This window comes from Mya arenaria, chromosome 6 (assembly GCF_026914265.1).
Source record: "Mya arenaria isolate MELC-2E11 chromosome 6, ASM2691426v1".
NCBI lineage: Eukaryota > Metazoa > Mollusca > Bivalvia > Myida > Myidae > Mya > Mya arenaria.
Genome location: NC_069127.1, coordinates 3,750,960 through 3,774,469, shown reverse-complemented (window position 1 = coordinate 3,774,469; position 23,510 = coordinate 3,750,960). Strand labels below are relative to the sequence as shown.

Sequence of the window (23,510 nt, the reverse complement as noted above, 5' to 3'; positions counted from 1 at the left end):
AAAAATGATTGTTTTAGGCATTTTTAGTTTTCGTTCTTCAAACAACTTTTGCAATGAGGAAGACCCTTAAAACGTTAAATAGCAAGCCATATATAAATGTTAGAAATGCGTTTGACAATATCACTTTTTTACTATATTCAATCATATCCCAGTCGTTAATATCAATATATTACGTATCATGAATGAAAACAGATATCCGATAACATACAGATTTAATACATATATTCTGTTACACTGAGGCAGATAAAATGCACATAAAAAGAACATTAATGATAAGTGTTGAAACGTGAATGAGTGAATTGATGTAAAATATCACATTGGTCATGATTGAGTTGTTCGTTTGGTCGTGCTAGCTTTACCAGTGATCACTTTTTGTATGGCTTGTCTAAATCTCACTGTCGAGCTAGGCCGTCTAACGCGCAAGTCTCGCAGACCACGTGACTTCCGGTTCTCACGTACAGCATCATGGAACAAGTCAACGATTTTGTCAACCTGTGTCCAGTCTGCAGCGGATACCTCGTAAAAGCGGCAACCAATGTCGTCTGCCAATTCCGCCGCCTCATTTTCCGACACCTGTCGGTCGTGTAGCAAGTCTGATTTGTTTCCTACCAGAAGTCCACACACGGGCTTCAGTTTAGACGTCTCCACGTGACGTTTGAAGTTGACGACCTGCTCGAAGCTGTTGCGGTCGTTAATAGAGTAAACGAAGAGGAAGCAGTCTCCCCAAAACCCGTAGTAGTCCTTCCACACCCAGCCCGACCCCACCATCATCTGAAAACGTATAGAAAGCATATGTTTCTTAACTTTGATTTATTAGCTTTGTGTTGTTCATAGATAATACGTAGAAACTCAACAGAAAATTTTGTTTTTAATATTAGCAGAAGAGTTAGAAATTAAAATAAAGCACACATACATTATGTCATAAACAGCATGAAACACTTCTATAATGAATTAACTGTTCAAATGTTGTATGAAGTTCAATGCTATGAAGAGGAAGAAAACAATCAAGACATTTTACTGTTCACCTACCTGCCCGGCCGTGTCGAGAATCTCTATGCGGGTCTCATCGCCGTCCACGTTACAGTGACACAGGTGTAGGCTCTCTGGAAAAGAGGAGTGTGCATAGTTATAGTGACACAGGTGTAGGCTCTCTGGAAAAGTGGAGTGTGCATAGTTATAGTGACACAGGTGTAGGCTCTCTGGAAAAGAGGAGTGTGCATAGTTATAGTGAAACAGGTGTAGGCTCTCTGGAAAAGAGGAGTGTGCATAGTTATAGTGACACAGGTGTAGGCTCTCTGGAAAAGAGGAGTGTGCATAGTTATAGTGACACAGGTGTAGGCTCTCTGGAAAAGAGGAGTGTGCATAGTTATAGTGACACAGGTGTAGGCTCTCTGGAAAAGAGGAGCGTGCATAGTTATAGTGACACAGGTGTAAGATCTCTGGAAAAGAGGAGCGTACATAGTTATAGTGACACAGGTGTAGGCTCTCTGGAAAAGAGGAGCGTGCATAGTTATAGTGACACAGGTGTAGGCTCTCTGGAAAAGAGGAGTGTGCATAGTTATAGTGACACAGGTGTAGGCTCTCTGGAAAAGAGGAGTGTACATAGTTATAGTGACACAGGTGTAGGCTCGCTGGAAAAGAGGAGTGTGCATAGTTATAGTGACACAGGTGTAGGCTCTCTGGAAAAGAGGAGTGTCCATAGTTATAGTGACACAGGTGTAGGCTCTCTGGAAAAGATGAGTGTGCATTGCATAGTGACACAGGTGTAGGCTCTCTGGAAAAGAGGAGTGTGCACAGTTATAGTGACACAGGCGTAGGCTCTCTGAAAAAGTGGAGTGTGCACAGTTAAAGTGTCACAAGTTAAGGCTATCTGTTGAACAGGGTTTCACTTAAATAAGCGACAGGTTTAGACCCTCTGAAAAAAAGAAGTGTGCATACTGTGTAATTGACGCAGGTGTAGTTTCCCTGAAATAGGACGGAGTATACATTGTATAATGAAACGGGTATAGGTTCCATGGAGAAGGATTGGGTGTATCTTATAAAGTAACCTGAATTAGGATGGAGCGTATATACCAAACAGTGGTAAAGGCTATCTGATAAAACAGTGTGTAAGTGACACGAAAACGGATATTGTATAAGTCACACAGGTTTAGGTGCTCCGGAGAAGCCGAATGTACCTCGTATAAGTGACATATGTGTAGGCTGTTTTTGAATAAAGGTGTGTACCTTGTATGAGTGACATAGGTGTAGGCTGTTTTGAGTAGAGGTGTGTACCTCGTATTAGTGCCATAGGTGTAGGTTGTTTTAGTAGAGGTGTGTACCTCGTATAAGTGACATAGGTGTAGGCTGTTTTAGTAGAGGTGTGTACCTCGTATAAGTGACATAGGTGTAGGCTGTTTTAGTAGAGGTGTGTACCTCGTAAAAGTGCCATAGGTGTAGGCTGTTTTAGTAGAGGTGTGTACCTCGTATAAGTGACATAGGTGTAGGCTGTTTTGAGTAGAGTTGTGTACCTCGTATAAGTGACATAGGTGAAGGCTGTTTTAGTATAGGTGTGTACCTCGTATAAGTGACATAGGTGTAGGCTGTTTTAGTAGAGGTATGTACCTCGTATAAGTGACATAGGTGTAGGCTGTTTTAGTAGAGGTGTGTACCTCGTATTAGTGACATAGGTGTAGGCTGTTTTAGTAGAGGTGTGTACCTCGTATAAGTGACATAGGTGTAGGCTATTTTGAGTAGAGGTGTGTACCTCGTATAAGTGACATAGGTGTAGGCTGTTTTAGTAGAGGTGTGTACCTCGTATTAGTGACATAGGTGTAGGCTGTTTTGAGTAGAGGTGTGTACCTCGTATAAGTGACATAGGTGAAGGCTGTTTTGAGTAGAGGTGTGTACCTCGTATAAGTGACATAGGTGAAGGCTGTTTTGAGTAGAGGTGTGTACCTCGTATAAGTGACATAGGTGAAGGCTGTTTTAGTAGAGGTGTGTACCTCGTATTGTACCTCGTATTAGTGACATTGGTGTAGGCTGTTTTTAGTAGAGGTGTGTACCTCGTATAAGTGACATAGGTGAAGACTGTTTGAGTAGAGGTGTGTACCTCGTATAAGTGACATAGATGCAGGCTGTTTTGAGAAGAGGTGTGTACCTCGTATTAGTGACATAGGTGTAGGATGTTTTGCGTAGAGGTGTGTACCTCGTATTAGTGACATAAGTGTAGGCTGTTTTAGTAGAGGTGTGTACCTCGTATAAGTGACATATGTGTAGGCTGTTTTTAGTGGAGGTGTGTGCCTCGTATTAGTGACATAGGTGTAGGCTGTTTTTAGTGGAGGTGTTTACCTCGTATAAGTGACATAGGTGTAGGCTGTTTTTAGTGGAGGTGTGTACCGCGTAATAGTGACATAGGTGTAGGCTGTTTATAGTGGAGGTGTGTACCTCGTATAAGTAACATTGGCGTAGGCTGTTTTAATAGAGGTGTGTACCTCGTATTAGTGACATAGGTGTAGGCTATTTTTAGTGGAGGTATGTACCTCGTATTAGTGACATAGGTGCAGGCTGTTTTAGTGGAGGTGTGTACCTCGTATTAGTGACATTGGTGTAGGCTGTTTTTAGTGGAGGTATGAACCTCGTATTAGTGACATTGGTGTAGGCTGTTTTAGTAGAGGTACTTCTTTAAAGTTTAAAAGGCTCTCTGGTATAATCACTGGGGGTTGCGCACAATCGTTTTCGCTGGTGAAGCGAGAAAAAACGTTCTGCCAAGTTCCGGTGACGGTACTGTCAACGAATATTTTGACCAAGAAAAGGTAGGTGGTCAGCTTTGACTCATTTTTATTAAAATTTCAAGCATTTCTTTGGAAAACATGGAACGTGATTCGATGCGCGTTGGATTTATCTGCACATTGGTATAATATGAGACCAATATATCAATACATCGTTCAGTTATGACGAACATTTCGGTTCTAAACTGAGTGAAATTCAACGAGAGGTGGTGTTTTTCGGTTTTTATGCAGTGTTTAGTTTTATTTTCGTCTTGTTTCATTGTAACAAAAAAGTATTCGTTCCATTGGGTATTCCCAGTGACTGGTTTAACTCTGTATGCTGTTCTTAGGAAAAGGCTGGCCAAAATTTTACGGTAGCGGTTGTGCTACTGGTGTGGAGGTTGTGCAAGATAACATTGATTTCTTTGTTACTACCTACTGCATTATTTTTAAACGTAATTGCAAAGATCGGCAAATCAAAAAATGAGACAGTAGTCAAGCTAACATGAGAGAAGAGAGAAACATAATAGTAAAACAATAATTATGGTATTCATGGTAGGTACAATATGAAATACATGTTTGGTACAATACTACATAAGTGTTTGTTACAATATGACATACATTGTAGGTACAATATGACATACATGGTAGGTACAATATGAGATACACGGTAGGTACAATATAACATCCATTGTAGATACAACATGACATACATTGTAGGTTCACTATGACATATATGGTAGGTACAATATGACATACATGGTAGGTACAATATTACAAACATGGTACGTACAATATGACATACAGGGTAGGTACAATATGACATACACGGTAGGTACAATATGAGAAACATGGTAGGTACAATATGACATACACTGTAGGTGCAATATGGCCTACATTGTAGGTACAATATGACATACACAGTAGGTTCAGTATGACAAACACGGTAGGTGCAATATGACATACATGGTAGGTACAATATGACATACATGGTAGGTACAATATGACCTACATTGTAGGTAAAATATGACATACATTGTAGGTACAATATGACATACATGGTAGGTACAATATGACATACACGGTAGGTACAATATGACATACATTGTAGGTACAATATGACATACATGGTAGGTACAATATGACATACACGGTAGGTTCAATATGACATACACTGTAGGTACAATATGACGTATATTTAAGTACAATATGACCTACATGGTAGGTACAATATGACATACACGGTAGGTACAATATGACATACATTGTAGGTACAATATGACGTATATTTTAGGTACAATATGACCTAAATTGTAGGTACAATATGACCTACATGGTAGGTACAATATGACATACATGGTAGGTACAATATGACATACACGGTAGGTACAATATGACATACACTATAGGTACAATATGACGTATATTTTAGGTACAATATGACCTACATGTTAGGTACAATATGACATACACGGTAGGTACAATATGACATACACTGTAGGTACAATGACGTATATTTTAGGTACAATATGACCTAAATTGTAGGTACAATATGACATACATGGTAGGTACAATATGGCATACATGGTAGGTACAATATGACATTCACGGTAGGTACAATATAACATACACTGTATGTAAAATATGACGTATATTTTAGGTACAATATGACATACATGGTAGGTACAATATGACATACACGGTAGGTTCAATATGACATACACTGTAGGTACAATATGACGTATATTTAGGTACAATATGACCTACATGGTAGGTACAATATGACATACACGGTAGGTACAATATGACATACATTGTAGGTACAATATGACGTATATTTTAGGTACAATATGACCTAAATTGTAGGTACAATATGACCTACATGGTAGGTACAATATGACATACATGGTAGGTACAATATGACATACATGGTAGGTACAATATGACATACACGGTAGGTACAACATGACATACACTGTAGGTACAATATGACGTATATTTTAGGTACAATATGACCTAAATTGTAGGTACAATATGACGTACATTGTAGGTACAATATGACATACATTGTAAGTACAATATGACATACATGGTAGGTTTAGTATGACATACACTATTGGTGCAATATGACAAACATGGTAGGTAAAATATGACATACACGGTAGGTACAATATGACATACATTGTAGGTACAATATGACATACATGTCAGGTAAAATATTACATACTTGAAAAATACAGTATGACATTTACGTTAGGTGCAATTTGACATACATTGTAGGTACAATATGACATACATGGTAGGTACAATATGACATACACGGTAGGTACAATATGACATACACTGTAGGTACAATATGACGTATATTTTAGGTACAATATGACTTACATGGTAGGTACAATATGACATACACGGTAGGTACAATATGACATACACTGTAGGTACAATATGACGTATATTTTAGGTACAATATGACCTAAATTGTAGGTAAAATATGACATACATGGTAGGTACAATATGATATACATTGTAGGTACAATATGACGTACATTTTAGGTACAATATGACCTAAATTGTAGGTACAATATGACGTACATTGTAGGTACAATATGACATACATTGTAGGTACGATATGACAAATATGGCAGGTTCAGTATGACATACATGGTAGGTACAGTATGACATACATTGCAGGGACAATATGACATACATGGTACGCACAATATGACTTATATGGTAGGTACAATATGACATACATTGTAGGTACAATATGACGTACATTGTAGGTACAATATGACATACACTGTAGGTTCAAAATGACATACATTGTAGGTACAATATGACGTACATTGTAGGTACAATATGACATTCATTGTAAGTACAATATGACATACATGGTAGGTTCAGTATGACGTACACGGTTGGTGCAATATGACAACACGGTAGGTACAATATGACATACACTGTAAGTACAATATGACGTATATTTTAGGTAAAATATGACCTAAATTGTAGGTACAATATGACATACATGGTAGGTTCAGTATGACTTACATTGCAGGGACAATATGACATACATGGTACGCACAATACGACTTATATGGTAGGTACAATATGACATACATTGTAGGTACAATATGACGTACATTGTAGGTACAATATGACATACACTGTAGGTTCAAAATGACATACATTGTAGGTAAAATATGACGTACATTGTAGGTACAATATGACATACATTGTAAGTACAATATGACATACATGGTAGGTTCAGTATGACGTACACGGTTGGTGCATTATGACAACACGGTAGGTACAATATGACATACACTGTAAGTACAATATGACGTATATTTTAGGTAAAATATGACCTAAATTGTAGGTACAATATGACATACATGGTAGGTTCAGTATGACATACATGGTAGGTACAGTATGACTTACATTGCAGGGACAATATGACATACATGGTACGCACAATATGACTTATATGGTAGGTACAATATGACATACATAGGTGCAATATGACAAACATGGTAGGTGCAATATGACCAACATGGTAGGTACAATATGACATACACGGTAGGTGCAATATGACAAACATGGTTGACAAACATGGTAGGTGCAATATGACAAACATGGTTGACAAACATGGTAGGTGCAATATGACAAACATGGTAGGTGCAATATGACAAACATGGTAGGGGCAATATGACAAACATGGTAGGTGCAATATGACAAACATGGTAGGTGCAATATGACAAACGTGGTAGGGGCAATATAATCAACGTGGTAGGTGCAATATGACAAACATGGTAGGTGCAATATGACCAACATGGTAGGTGCAATATGACAAACAAGGTAGATGCAATATGACCAACATGGTAGGTGCAATATGACCAACATGGTAGGTGCAATATGACAAACATGGTAGATGCAATATGACCAACATGGTAGGTGCAATATGACCAACATGGTAGGTGCAAAATATACATAAGATGTACTAAAAAAGAGCGCAGTAATGTGTAGCCAACACAGCCATTCGCATGACGCATGTTCACAATTGTTAAAGTAAACATGATTTACATCAACTGTTTGTAATGTACGACAGATGGCTTATCATGTGATAGCCAAACATATGTATATCACTTTTTTAACAATCTAGTTTAACACCGCGCAGAAAGACGTTCGCGATTCCTAAACATCGTACTCCACTGAATTGCCAACACGTAGTTCATTATAAACAACGTGCAAGAGGGATCTCACCTGTTAAACTTTAAATAAGATCTGATTCTGAAAGTTTACATGCATTTCATTTTAGCAATCTTATTCTTGCACAAAGTACATAAATAAAGGCAGAACAATAAAATTGCATTAACAGTTTGGTAAAAATCAGTACATACTGACAAGGAAACACAGCAAACACATTTGGAACTTGGAAATGTCATAATGTCTGGAAGGAATTAACAGGTAAAAACCAATGGCACTTATAGCAAAGCCCAAGCATCAGTTCAGTTATTTTGACAAAACAAATCATTGAAAAACAACATTTCTGGGAAATGTTTTAATGAGACATTTGTATTCATCAAGTTCGACATAGCCTTCGTTACCCAATATCGGACAGTTCTAATGTTTGACATAGCATTTCTTGCCCATATAAGACAGCATTTAAGTTTGATATAGCATTCATTACCCATAAAAGACAGCACTTAAGTTCCATATAGCATTCCTAACCTATATAAGACAGCCCTCAAGTTGGACATAGCCTTCCTGACCCAATACCAAAGAGCACTTAAGTTCGACATAGTTTCCCACCCCTACAAGACAGCACTTACGTTTGACATAGCCTTCCTTACCCATATTAGACAGTACTTAAGTTAGACATTACATTCCTTACCCATATAAGACAGCACTTAAGTTGGACAAAGCCTTTCTTACCCATATAAGACAGTACTAAAGTTCGACATAGCCTTTCTTACCCATATTTGACAATACAAAAGTTCGACAAAGCATTTCTTATCCGATATAAGATGCCTCTAATGTTTGACATAGCCTTCCTTACCCAACGTTGGACAATACTCTCCGATAAAACGCCTCGTCATAAATCGGACAGTCAGAGCTGAAAGTACACGATTTAATTTTGTGTCAAAAGTGTTCAACTTTTTTTTTATTTCCAAAATACACAGACGATTTATTTGGAACTGATAATATAAACAGAACAAGGCCGTCAGCTAATCCATACTTGTGTATTCGACTGGATATATTAACAGTGTGCATTAAAATGTATATAAAAAAAGTATAAATAAAACCTAATGGCAAGGTATGATAAACAATAAATTGAACTGGGTTTAAGGCACAAAAAGCTTACGTCAGTGCAATCGACGTATTCGAATGACGTACCTATCAAGATAAAAGGTAACCTTCGAAACAAAATTGACGTAGAAGTTGGTTCACTGAAGACATGCAGAAAAAATAGCTGATTAAAAACTGTGTGAGTCTTCTTAAGACAGAGATAGGCTTAAAGGAATACAATGCTATCCCGAAAGCTTTCTGCACTTTACCACAAACGCGCATCAAAACATGAAGCGCCTTTTTTTCTAGCGATAGGGACGTAACAATTACGGAATCAATTAGAGACTGAAGTAGAATGACTGTTTGAACAAGCAAGCATGTCTTGTTTGCGGGAGTTTTTATGCAGATATCGTATCTGAATGATGATACTAGAGCCGTAAACTAGAGAACAGGGCGATAATATGTCTTGCTATGTAAACCAAGTCAAACAAGAAATAACTTTAAAAAAGATAAACAGCGATCGATTTGTAAACAAGGTCATGGTCCACAGGCGCGTACCCAGGCATACGCCAGTACGCCAATTGATGCGTACACTTCGTCAGAAAAAAGCGAAAAAATAAAAGTTCCAAAAATGCAATAAAAAGTAAAGGCTGGGAGGGGGGTATAAGAAATAATTACGTCAGAATTCCATTGGAGAGTGTATGAGCAAGCATATGATTTCAGTATAGTTGCTAAGGTCGAAAAAAGTTAAGTATTTACACACACTTCTTACTCAATGGTATTATTGGCAGAGTGGTATGTTTTGCTAAACAGGTGTGTAATTACTCTGCGAAGGTATGCGACAAGTTTTATTTCAAAATGAATAGTACCTTTTATGGTTAAAGCAAAACATTTGCAGCACAACTAAGTACACAGCATGATAATCTCAATGGTATTAATATGACTCATCAGAATGATGAAAGACATTGAAGTTATGTAGTTTTGTCTCGATGTCCAAATTTATATTGGTATGATCTACAACAGCTATTTTATATACTTAAAAGTTTTTTTAAAGGAGTATTGTGTTCAACAGAAGGCGAGACCTATAACAATAATAATCCTGCTCCCAGGCAGAAGTAATTTCTCGGCCGAACTGCGGAAAACTGATTAATCTTCAAGATGAAATCCATTGTAAATAATATCACGGATCTATAAACAGGTGCGTGATAATATTAACAATCCGTAATTTTGTCAACAACAAACAATTATACTGTTTACGAATCGTAGCTACTCGGCCATCTCCGGCCAACATCGCGGTGTTCATAGTTGAACGAAACAGGCAACCATTACAGAATAAGTCGTAGTTTGGTTTGTTTCCAAAGTTATATTTAGGTATGTCAATCTCAGAGCGAGGCTCCAATGTCCAATGTCGTGCCAGCAAAACATTTAATTTTGAATGTCCAATGTCCAATGTCGTGCCAGCAAAACATTCGATTTTGAATGTCCAATGTCCAATGTCGTGCCAGCAAAACATTCGATTTTGAATGTCCAATGTCCAATATCGTGCCAGCACAACATTCGATTTTGAATGTCCAATGTCCAATGTCGTATGTTTAGCTAACTTCACACAGCTCATATTGTTTTGGATTTTTTTCTTCTGAAAATGGGGAATTCAGAGACTATAATTTCTGGGAAAATAAAAAGGGTCATATGAATAATGTACCCTCAAGTCCTCCAATAAGAAGAATACGCCACATAACTGGATACTACGAGTGGCTCGCAAGGGGAGTAAGTCTCTATTGACGATAAATAACTATGAACCAATCAAAACGGTTCATTTCCTTATGCTTCTACATTATTCATTAACTAAAATATTTGATTGATCTTCAATCGAAGTCATTTGTCTCAACACCTTGGTTAAAACTGAAGTTAAACGGTTTTCGCCGAAAAATACCATTGTACCAGTGGGTTACTTCATAACAGATATAACCGTTGGTTGATTCTTCATGTTAAAACGAGAGGTTGCGAAACACTAGCTCATCCAGGTACTTGTGTGGGCAACATTTTGTGCACTACGTCATCTAAGTATGTGAACGTGTGGGCTACATGTGTGCACTACGTCATCCAGGTACGTGTACGCGTGGGCTACATGTGTGCACTACGTCATCCAGGTACGTGTACGCGTGGGCTACATGTGTGCACTACGTCATCTAGGTACGTGTACGTGTGGGCTACATTGTGAACACTACGTCATCGTGGTACGTGAACGTGTGTGCTACTTTTTGTACACTACGTCTTCTAGGTATCTTTATATCTTACACGTTTAGAATGACTTGCATGATGTACACTAAGCAATACGATTAAACATGGAACTTGACATAAGTGAATATCTCCGAGCCTAAAATGAAACAAATTCAAATTGTGTCTTTCTTGATGATTTGAGTTATGCTTCTGCGCTTGTCGGTGTAGTTTCATTTGCATTATCGAAATAATTAATGTTCGCCACACTTGTTCAGCCTCAACCCCTACCACTCCCTCTATATCAAACGATTTAGATTAAAGACACTCTCTTTCCTTTGTTCGCGTCGGAGGGGTGCTAATTGTAGTGAGAACGTGTTGCTTTCGAAACAAGGTCATAACTTCAATAATTAGGCAACTCTTGAGAGGGCATACCTAGGTAGATATTGCTTGTAGTTTGTAATGAAGTTTTGAAGAGCATGTTTGAATGTCTTACCACAATAAAATATCCTGAATAGATTTAAGGCAGCGCTCAACGACCGAAACACTAATAAAATTGGTACGAACAGTACAAATGAACTATATATATGATTCGGTTAATGGACTTTTCTTGTAAAAGTACTTCACATCTAGTATTTTAATGAGCCTAACGCTCGTTAAAAATATACCATCGACAACTTTGATACATAGAGCTGTTATATCTCAGAGTGGAATTTAGATGTAACAGAAAACCCCAACCTGCTTTAAAATTGATAATGCATTATTTGTGTATTAAGTAAGATAACAAAAGATTAATGTCAAGAATTAAAAAAAAACATATATTCATTTCATGGCATCTTGGTTAACAGAATGACTTTAAAGCTGCTCTCTCACAGATTGAACGTTTTGACAACTTTTTATTTTTTGTCTTGGAACGAGCCATTTTTTTTGCAAAAATCCATGGAAACCAGTTATATAAGACTGCTGACAAAAAGTTAGATTGATGATTTTTATATTGAAGTTAAAAAAAATGATGTTTTATGCATTTTTCTTAAACCGTTAGTCCATAAAACAGTAATTTTCGAACAGAAATATGAGAGTCTGCGATCTGATCTTTTGTCAGCAGTTTCTAATCACTGGTTTGCAGATATTTACGCAAAAAATTGCCCTTTCCAAAACAAAAATAAAAAAGTTGTAGAAATGGTAAATCTGTGAGAGTGCAGCTTTAAAACCCGTTTTCACTCTTTAATAAAAAACAAAAATGTCCACGTTTCATTATCATATTTATTGTGTAAAACGAATTTGTGGCATGGCGGCCATCTTTTTTTCAAATTATATCTTGTGTGTAATTTTGTCTTCGTTTGCTTGATTTTAATTAAATGCATATTACACTATTTCAATAGAAAATGACATTGTTAAGGTCAATGTTGTTGAAGTTAACACTTGATAGAAACCAAACCCTGATATGTCACTTTATATCAGAAATTAAGATGTGGATTTATATCAGAAACTAGGGTAAATAGATTTGGGGGTTTGAGCGACACAAGTCCAGAAATGATTTTTTTGGCTAATTCAAGCGCCATAACTCTGATTGTACTAAATGCAGCGGTAAACGAAACTAAATCACATAAATTACATTCCAACAAAGTTTCTTGTCTCAACGTGAAATAGTTTTGAGCGACACGAGTAAGGACGGAATCAAATACGGAGGGGCGCACCGACGTACGTACGGTGCAAGGACAAGGTTACACGGGATTTTTCTGCTAGAAGGGGGTAGGGAGTTGTGATGGTGTGGGCTGTATCTGCTGTAAGGGGATATGGAGTTGTGATGGTACGGGCTGTATCTGCTGGAAGGGGTATGGAGTTGTGATGGTACGGGCTGTATCTGCTGTAAGGGGTATGGAGTTGTGATGGTACGGGCTGTATCTGCTGGAAGGGGTAGGGAGTTGTGCGGGTTTGGGCTGTATCTGCTGTAAGGGGTATGGAGTTGTGATGGTACGGGCTGTATCTAATGTAAGGGGGTATGGAATTGTGATGGTATGGGCTGTATCTGCTGGAAGGGGTATGGAGTTGTGATGGTACGGGTTATATCTGCTGTAAGGGGTATGGAGTTGTGATGGTACGGGCTGTATCTAATGTAAGGGGGTATGGAGTTGTGATGGTACGGGCCGTATCTGCTGTAAGGGGTATGGAGTTGTGATGGTACGGACTGTATCTGCTGGAAAGGGTAGGGATGTGATGGAACGGGCTGTATCTGCTGTAAGGGGGTATGGAGTTGTGATGGTACGGGCCGTATCTGCTGTAAGGGGTATGGAGTTGTGATGGTATGGGCTGTATCTGCTGGAAGGGGTACGGGATGTGATGGTACGGGCTGTATCTGCTGTAAGGGGTATGGAGTTGTGATGGTACGGGCTGTATTTGCTGGAAGGGGGAATGGAGTTGTGATGGTACGGGCTGTATCTGCCGGAAGGGGTAGGGAGTTGTGCGGGTTTGGGCTGTATCTGCTGTAAGGGGTATGGAGTTGTGATGGTACGGGCTGTATCTAATGTAAGGGGGTATGGAGTTGTGATGGTATGGGCTGTATCTGCTGGAAGGGGTATGGAGTTGTGATGGTGTGGGCTGTATCTGCTGTAAGGGGATATGGAGTTGTGATGGTACGGGCTGTATCTGCTGTAAGGGGTATGGAGTTGTGATGGTACGGGCTGTATCTGTTGGAAGGGGGAATGGAGTTGTGATGGTACGGGCTGTATCTGCCGGAAGGGGTAGGGAGTTGTGCGGGTTTGGGCTGTATCTGCTGTAAGGGGTATGGAGTTGTGATGGTGCGGGCTGTATCTAATGTAAGGGGGTATGGAGTTGTGATGGTATGGGCTGTATCTGCTGGAAGGGGTAGGAAGATGTGATGGTACGGGTTATATCTGCTGGAAGGGGTATGGAGTTGTGATGGTACGGGCTGTATCTAATGTAAGGGGGTATGGAGTTGTGATGGTACGGGCCGTATCTGCTGTAAGGGGTATGGAGTTGTGATGGTACGGACTGTATCTGCTGGAAAGGGTAGGGATGTGATGGAACGGGCTGTATCTGCTGTAAGGGGGTATGGAGTTGTGATGGTACGGGCCGTATCTGCTGTAAGGGGTATGGAGTTGTGATGGTATGGGCTGTATCTGCTGGAAGGGGTACGGGATGTGATGGTACGGGCTGTATCTGCTGTAAGGGGTATGGAGTTGTGATGGTACGGGCTGTATTTGCTGGAAGGGGGAATGGAGTTGTGATGGTACGGGCTGTATCTGCCGGAAGGGGTAGGGAGTTGTGCGGGTTTGGGCTGTATCTGCTGTAAGGGGTATGGAGTTGTGATGGTACGGGCTGTATCTAATGTAAGGGGGTATGGAGTTGTGATGGTATGGGCTGTATCTGCTGGAAGGGGTATGGAGTTGTGATGGTACGGGCTGTATCTGCTGGAAGGGGTATGGAGTTGTGATGGTACGGGCTGTATCTGCTGGAAGGGGTATGGAGTTGTGATGGTACGGGCTGTATCTGTTGGAAGGGGGAATGGAGTTGTGATGGTACGGGCTGTATCTGCCGGAAGGGGTAGGGAGTTGTGCGGGTTTGGGCTGTATCTGCTGTAAGGGGTATGGAGTTGTGATGGTGCGGGCTGTATCTAATGTAAGGGGGTATGGAGTTGTGATGGTATGGGCTGTATCTGCTGGAAGGGGTAGGAAGATGTGATGGTACGGGTTATATCTGCTGGAAGGGGTACGGGATGTGATGGTACGGGCTGTATCTGATGTTAGGGGTATGGAGTTGTGATGGTACGGGCTGTATCTGCTGTAAGGGGTATGGAGTTGTGATGGTACGGGCTGTATCTAATGTAAGGGATATGGATATGTGATGGTACGGGCTGTATCTGCTGTAAGGGGTATGGAGTTGTGATGGTACGGGCTGTATCTGATGTAAGTGGGTATGGAGTTGTGATGGTACGGGCTGTATCTGATGTAAGTGGGTATGGAGTTGTGATGGTACGGGCTATATCTACTGGAAGGGGGTATGGAGTTGTGATGGTACGGGTTATATCTGCTGGAAGGGGTAGGGAGATGTGATGGTACGGGCTATATCTGCTGTAAGGGGGTAGGGAGATGTGATGGTACGGGTTATATCTGCTGGAAGGGGTAGGGAGATGTGATGGTACGGGTTATATCTGCTGGAAGGGGTACGGGATGTGATGGTACGGGCTGTATCTGCTGGATGGGGTAGGGAGATGTGATGGTACGGGCTATATCTTCCGGAAGGGATAGGGAGATGCGATGGTACGGGTTGTATCTGCTGTAAGGGGTAGGGAGTTGAGATGGAACGGGCTGTATCTGCTGTAAGGGGGTATGGAGTTGTGATGGTACGGGCTGTATCTGCTGGAAGGGGGTAGGGAGTTGTGATGGTATGGGCTGTATCTGTTGTAAGGGGGTATGGAGTTGTGATGGTACGGGCTGTATCTGCTGGAAAGGTGTAGGGAGTTGTGATGGTACGGGTTGTATCTGCTGGAAGGGGGCAGGGAGTTGCACTGGTACGGGCCTTATCTGTTAAAAGGGGGTATGGAGTTGTGATGGTACGGGCTGTATCTGTTGGAAGGGGGTAGGGAGTTGCACTGGTACGGACTGTATCTGCTGGAAGTGGGTACGTAGTTGTGATGGTACGGGCCGTATCTGCTGTTAGGGGATATGGAGTTGTGATGGTACGGGCTGTATCTGCTGGAAGGGGGTATGGTGATGTGGTGGTACGGGCTATATCTTCCGGAAGGGATAGGGAGATGTGATGGTACGGGTTGTATCTGCTGTAAGGGGGTATAGAGTTGTGATGGTACGGGCTGTATCTGCTGTAAGGGGGTATAGAGTTGTGATGGTACGGGCTGTATCTGCTGGAAGGGGGTATGGAGTTGTGATGGTACGGGCTGTATTGGCTGTAAGGGGGTATGGAGTTGTGATGGTACGGGCTGTATCTGCTGGAAAGGTGTAGGGAGTTGTGATGGTACGGGCTGTATCTGCTGTAAGGGGGTATAGAGTTGTGATGGTACGGGCTGTATCTGCTGGAAGGGGGTATGGAGTTGTGATGGTACGGGCTGTATCTGCAGTAAGGGGTAGGGAGTTGTGATGGTACGGGCTGTATCTGCTGGAAGGGGGTAGGGAGATGTGATGGTACGGGCTATATCTGCTGTAAGGGGGTATGGAGGTGTGATGGTACGGGCTATATCGGCTGTAAGGGGGTATGGAGATGTGATGGTACGGGCTGTATCGGCTGTAAGGGGGTATGGAGTTGTGATGGTACGGGCTGTATTGGCTGTAAGGGGGTATGGAGTTGTGATGGTACGGGCTATATCTGCTGGATGGTGGTAGGGAGATATGATGGTGCGGGCTGTATCGGATGTAAGGGGGTATGGAGTTGTGATGGTACGGGCTGTATCTGCTGGAAGGGGGTATGGAGTTGTGATGGTACGGGCTGTATCTGCTGGAAGGGGTAGGGAGATGTGATGGTACGGGCTGTATCTGCTGGAAGGAGTAGGGAGATGTGATGGTACTGGCTATATCTGCTGGAAGGAAGTATGAAGTGGCGATGGTACGGGCTGTATTAGCTGGAAGGGGGTATGGAGTTGTGCGGGTTTGGACTTTATCTGCTGGAAGGGGATAGGGAGTTGTGATGGTACTGGTTTCATCTGCTGGAAAGGGGGTAGGGAGTTGCACTGGTACGGGCTGTATCTGTTTGAAGGGTGTAGGGAGTTGCACTCATACGGGTTGTATCTGCTGGAAGGGGGTAGGGAGTTGCATTGGTACGGGCTGTATCTGCTGGAAGTGGGTAGGGAGTTGGTATGGTACGGGCTGTATCTGCTGGAAGGGGGTAGGGAGTTGCACTGGTACGGGTTGTATCTGCTGGAAGGGGGTAGGGAGTTGCACTGGTACGGGTTTTATCTGCTGGAAGGGGGTAGGGAGTTGCACTGGTACGGGCTGTATCTGTTAAAAGGGGGTAGGGAGTTGTGATGGTACGGGCTGTATCTGTTGGAAGGGGGTAGGGAGTTGTGATGGTATGGGCTGTATCTGCTGGAAGGGGGTAGGGAGTTGTGATGGTACGGGCTGTATCTGTTGGAAGGGGGTAGGGAGTTGCACTGGTACGGACTGTATCTGCTGGAAGGGGGTAGGGAGTTGCACTGGTAGGGGTTGTATCTGCTGGAAGGGGGTAGGGTGTTGTAATGGTACGGGCCATATCTGCTGGAAGGGGTAGGGAGATGCACTGGTACGGGCTGTATCTGCTGGAAGGGGGTAGGGAGTTGCACTGGTACGGGCTGTATCTGTTAAAAGGGGGTAGGTAGTTTTGATGGTACGGGCTGTATCTCTTAGAAGGGGGTAGGAAGTTGCACTGGTACGGGTTGTATCTGCTGGAAGGGGGTAGGAAGTTGCATTGGTACGTGCTGTATCTATTAAAAGGGGGTAGAGAGTTGTGATGGTATGGGCTGTATCTGTTGGAAGTGGGTAGGGAGTTGTGATGGTACGGGCTGTATCTGTTGGAAGGGGGTATGGAGTTGTGATGGTACGGGCTGTATCTGTTGGAAGGGGGTAGGGAGTTGTGATGGTACGGGCTGTATCTGTTGGAAGGGGGTAGGGAGTTGTGATGGTACGGGCTGTATCTGTTGGAAGGGGGTATGGAGTTGTGTTGTTACGGCTGTATCTAATGTAAGGGGGTATGGAGTTGTGATGGTATGGGCTGTATCTGCTGGAAGGGGGTAGGAAGATGTGATGGTACGGGTTATATCTGCTGGAAGGGGTACGGGATGTGTTGGTACGGGCTGTATCTGATGTTAGGGGTATGGAGTTGTGATGGTACGGGCTGTATCTGCTGTAAGGGGTATGGAGTTGTGATGGTACGGGCTGTATCTAATGTAAGGGATATGGAGTTGTGATGGTATGGGCTGTATCTGATGTAAGTGGGTATGGAGTTGTGATGGTACGGGCTATATCTACTGGAAGGGGGTATGGAGTTGTGATGGTACGGGTTATATCTGCTGGAAGGGGTAGGGAGATGTGATGGTACGGGCTATATCTGCTGTTGGAAGGGGTAGGGAGTTGCACTGGTACGGACTGTATCTGCTGGAAGGGGGTAGGGAGTTGCACTGGTAGGGGTTGTATCTGCTGGAAGGGGGTAGGGTGTTGTGATGGTACGGGCCATATCTGCTGGAAGGGGTAGGGAGATGCACTGGTACGGGCTGTATCTGCTGGAAGGGGGTAGGGAGTTGCACTGGTACGGGCTGTATCTGTTAAAAGGGGGTAGGGAGTTTTGATGGTACGGGCTGTATCTCTTAGAAGGGGGTAGGGAGTTGCACTGGTACGGGTTGTATCTGCTGGAAGGGGTTAGGAAGTTGCATTGGTACGGGCTGTATCTATTAAAAGGGGGTAGGGAGTTGTGATGGTACGGGGTGTATCTGTTGGAAGGGGGTAGGGAGTTGTGATGGTACGGGCTGTATCTGTTGGAAGGGGGTATGGAGTTGTGATGGTACGGGCTGTATCTGTTGGAAGGGGGTAGGGAGCTGTGATGGTACGGGCTGTATCTGTTGGAAGGGGGTAGGGAGTTGTGATGGTACGGGCTGTATCTGTTGGAAGGGGGTATGGAGTTGTGATGGTACGGGCTGTATCTGTTGGAAGGGGGTATGGAGTTGTGATGGTACGGGCTGTATCTGTTGGAAGGGGGTAGGGAGTTGCGATGGTATGGGCTGTATCTGTTGGAAGGGGGTAGGGAGTTGTGATGGTACGGGCTGTATCTATTAAAAGGGGGTAGGGAGTTGCACTGGTACGGGTTGTATCTGCTGGAAGGGGGTAGGAAGTTGCATTGGTACGGGCTGTATCTATTAAAAGAGGGTAGGGAGTTGTGATGGTACGGGCTGTATCTGTTGGAAGGGGGTAGGGAGTTGTGATGGTACGGGCTGTATCTGTTGGAAGGGGGTATGGAGTTGTGATGGTATGGGCTGTATCTGTTGGAAGGGGGTAGGGAGTTGTGATGGTACGGGGTGTGTCTGTTGGAAGGGGGTAGGGAGATGTGATGGTACGGGCTGTATCTGTTGGAATGGGGTAGGGAGTTGTGATGGTACGGGCTGTATCTGTTGGAAGGGGGTATGGAGTTGTGATGGTACGGGCTGTATCTGTTGGAAGGGGGTATGGAGTTGTGATGGTACGGGCTGTATCTGTTGGAAGGGGGTAGGGAGTTGTGATGGTATGGGCTGTATCTGTTGGAAGGGGGTAGGGAGTTGTGATGGTACGGGCTGTATCTGTTGGAAGGGGTAGGGAGTTGTGATGGTATGGGCTGTATCCGTTAGAATGGTGTAGGGAGTTGTGATGGTACGGGCTGTATCTGTTGGAAGGGGGTAGGGAGTTGTGATGGTACGGGCTGTATCTGCAGGAAGGGGGTAGGGAGTTGCACTGGTACGGGTTGTATCTGTTAAAAGGGGGTAGGAGTTGTGATGGTACGGGCTGTATCTGCTGGAATGGGGTAGGAAGTTGCACTGATACGGGTTGTATCTGTTAAAAGTGGGTAGGGAGTTGTGATGGTACGGGCTGTATCTTTAAAAGGAGATAGTGAGTTGTGATGGTACGGGCTGTATCTGCTGATAGGGGGTATGGAGTTGTGATGGTACGGGTTGTATCTGCTGGAAGGGGGTAGGGAGTTGCACTGGTATGGGCTGTGTCTGTTAAAAGGGGTTAGGGAGTTGTGATGGTACGGGCTGTATCTGTTGGAAGGGGGTAGGGAGTTGTGATGGTACGGGCTGTATCTGTTGGAAGGGGGTAGGGAGTTGTGATGGTACGGGCTGTATCTGTTGGAAGGGGGTAGGAAGTTGTGGTGGTACGGGCTGTATCTGCTGGAAGGGGTAGGGAGTTGTGATGGTACGGGCTATATCTGCTGGAAGGGGGTAGGGAGTTGCACTGGTGCGGGCTGTATCTGTTAAAAGGGGGTAGGGAGTTGTGATGGTACGGGCTGTATCTGCTGGAAGGGGGTAGGGAGTTGCACTGGTACGGGCTGTATCTGTTAAAAGGGGGTAGGGAGTTGTGATGGTACGGGCTGTATCTCTTAGAAGGGGGTAGGGAGTTGCACTGGTACGGGTTGTATCTGCTGGAAGGGGGTAGGAAGTTGCATTGGTACGTGCTGTATCTGTTAAAAGGGGGTGGGGAGTTGTGATGGTACGGGCTGTATCTGCTGGAAGGGGGTAGGGAGTTGTGATGGTACGGCCTGTATCTGCTGGAAGGGGTAGGGAGATGCACTGGTACGGGTTGTATCTGCTGGAAGGGGGTAGGGAGTTGCACTGGTACGGGCTTTATCTGTTAAAAGGGGGTAGGGAGTTGTGATGGTATGGGCTGTATCTGTTGGGAGGGTGTAGGGAGTTGTGATGGTATGTGCTGTATCTGTTGGAAGGGGGTAGGGAGTTGTGATGGTACGGGCTATATCTGCTGGAAGGGGGTATGGAGTTGCACTGGTACGGGTTTTATCTGCTGGAAGGGGGTAGGGAGTTGCACTGGTACGGGCATTATCTGTTAAAAGGGAGTAGGGAGTTGTGATGGTATTGGCTGTATCTGTTGGGAGGGGGTAGGGAGTTGTGATGGTACGGGCTGTATCTGTTGGAAGGGGGTAGGGAGTTGTGATGGTACGGGCTGTATCTGCTGGAAGGGGTAGGGAGATGCACTGGTACGGGCTGTATCTGCTGAAAAGGTGTAGGGAGTTGTGATGGTACGGGCTGTATCTGTTGGAAGGGGGTAGGGAGTTGTGATGGTACGGGCTGTATCTGTTGGAAGGGGGTAGGGAGTTGTGATGGTACGGGCTGTATCTGCTGGAAGGGGTAGGGAGATGCACTGGTACGGGCTGTATCTGCTGGAAAGGTGTAGGGAGTTGTGATGGTACGGGCTGTATCTGTTGGAAGGGGGTAGGGAGTTGTGATGGTACGGGCTGTATCTGTTGGAAGGGGGTAGGGAGTTGTGATGGTACGGGCTGTATCTGCTGGAAGGGGGTAGGGAGTTGTGATGGTACGGGCTGTATCTGTTGGAAGGTGGTAGGGAGTTGTGATGGTACGGGCTGTATCTGCTGGAAGGGGTAGGGAGATGCACTGGTACGGGCTGTATCTGCTGGAAGGGGTAGGAAAATGCACTGGTACGGACTGTATCTGCGGGAAGGGGGTAGGGAGTTGCACTGGTACGGGCTGTATCTGTTAAAAGGGGGTAGGGAGTTTTGATGGTACGGGCTGTATCTGTTTAAAGGGGGTAGGGAGTTTTGATGGTACGGGCTGTATCTGTTGGAAGGGGGTATAGAGTTGTGATGGTACGTGCTATATCTGCTGGAAGGGGTAGGGAGATGCACTGGTACGGGCTGTATCTGCTGGAAGGGGGTAGGAAGTTTTGATGGTACGGGCTGTATCTGTTAAAAGGGGGTAGGGAGTTTTGATGGTACGGGCTGTATCTGTTTAAAGGGGGTAGGGAGTTTTGATGGTACGTGCTGTATCTGTTAAAAGGGGGTAGGGAGTTTTGATGGTACGGGCTGTATCTCTTAGAAGGGGGTGGTGAGTTGCACTGGTACGGGTTTACTGGTTGTATCTGCTGGAAGGGGGTAGGAAGTTGTGATGGTACAGGCTGTATCCGTTAGATGGGTGTAGGGAGTTGTGATGGTACGTGCTGTATCTGTTGGAAGGGGGTAGGGAGTTTGTATCATGTAGAAGGTGAAATACCAACTAATATAACACTGGCCATACATTGATAAGCAATATACTGACAATAGGTATTTCTTTAACAAGAGGACAACGTTCTAGTGTACAGTGCTGTGGGTTTAACAATACAAACTATTTGAAATCAATGGCATGGTCAGGTGTATCACCAGGTCTGAAACCGTATATACAACAATTGTCAATCAATCGAAAACTCGCAACCTAGACCACATGTTGAAAATAGTGGTGACGAATTTTAGATCGGGATGGACATTTCAACTCCTTCATACATTGAACGGATTTCAGCAGTTATTCCGTTGAAGGGAAACTAAGTGTTAAGTTTAGAAATGTTAAGTCACGATTTTGTTACAATCCTATTCCACAGCCAATTTTGTTTTAAAAGTTCTAAATTGGTGCCAATCAAATTCAAGAGTAACGTTATATCTATAAAATGTTGATTTTTGCGATATGATTTTTTGTTTTAATATAATCCAGGCATGGCTTCTAAAGATATTTTAGATTAAAAATATTTCCATCTGTTTTCAAAATTTTGTTAGCATTATAATTGTTTATCATGTTTGTGTAAAAGGTTAAAGATAAAACTGTCAGTCATATGGAATGTATTTTTATATATTTTGAAAAGTATAGTCGAACCCCGTTGGCTCGAACTCGCTTGCCTCGAATTCCTCGTTGACTCGAATCGAATGTTAAGGAACGATCTCTTTACACTGAACATAAGTTTTCCCGCTTGGCTCGATTTTTCCGAGGCTCGAGGTATTTTAGCCGGTCCAAAAGAGTTCGAGCCATCGGGGTTTGACTGTATAATAGACCCTCGAGATAATATTAATATAATAAGATTAATGTGTACCTGTTTTGCCGACACCGGGAAGTCCAAGAATCACAATTTTACAGACGTTGTGAGCGTCTTTATCCGTGGGCACCTTAGGGACCCCTAGTCGGCCGGAAGCAGTCCCAGAGCCGCCCCGCACGCCATTCATACCGGTCGCCCGTCCTTGCATTGTCCACAGTCTTACCCTAGGAACATTCAGGTTTCTCAGTGAAATTCAATCTTACAGTTAGTGCCAATAACTCACCAGTCTGATATTATATTTCAATCGTAAATTGAAAACGTAAATCCGCGTTGGAGCCATTATATTCCACAAACGAATGATGCATTTGAGATTATCCTGGTAAATACCATTTTGATTCTTCGAAAACTTCCGAAAGGTTTCTGCGTAATACGGGTGGTTTCTTTCAATAACCGGTATTTTTAATTGGATTCGGATTGGAAATAAACGAAAGAAAATACCAGACTTATAGATGATTGATTTTGTTTTAATTCGTTTATTAAAAGCACACGGTATATCCCGGGATGAACAAGGCTACCAGTAGGTATCCATCACAATAAAGGTGTATGAACACTAGAACCACAGGTTAGGCTTATCAGCATTGATGTGAATACAATAAATGTTTATGACCGTTACAACAAAACGAGGAACACTGCAAGACGCATGTATTATAAACATTAAATATTTACTTCCTCGCCTTGTTCAACGTTCCACAGA

At 43.1% G+C, this 23,510-nt stretch overlaps 1 protein-coding gene across 2 annotated transcripts; it reads right to left on the bottom strand.

Moving 5' to 3' along the window:
* Positions 1–262: 262 nt before the first annotated feature.
* On the bottom strand, positions 263–23,510 carry LOC128236648 (ras-related and estrogen-regulated growth inhibitor-like). Of its 2 annotated transcripts, XM_052951656.1 has the most exons (4): positions 22,814–23,510; positions 8,812–8,868; positions 1,030–1,103; positions 263–771 (listed from the first exon to the last, which is right to left on the bottom strand). In XM_052951656.1, the coding sequence occupies exons 1-4, from the start codon at positions 22,962–22,964 to the stop codon at positions 322–324; spliced, it is 732 nt and encodes a 243-aa protein (XP_052807616.1). In that variant the 5' UTR covers positions 22,965–23,510; the 3' UTR covers positions 263–321. The 2 variants fall into 2 exon arrangements, with proteins under 2 accessions (XP_052807616.1, XP_052807617.1); XM_052951657.1 differs by lacking the exon at positions 8,812–8,868.

Excerpts from the sequence above, each read along its gene's own strand:
- LOC128236648 (XM_052951656.1), bottom strand. The coding sequence starts at position 22,964 with ATGCAAGGACGGGCGACCGGTATGAATGGCGTGCGGGGCGGCTCTGGG. Across the intron at positions 8,869-22,813 it reads TCCCGGTGTCGGCAAAACAG|CTCTGACTGTCCGATTTATG; the intron begins GTACACATTAAT and ends GTGTACTTTCAG. Across the intron at positions 772-1,029 it reads TTCTCGACACGGCCGGGCAG|ATGATGGTGGGGTCGGGCTG; the intron begins GTAGGTGAACAG and ends ATACGTTTTCAG.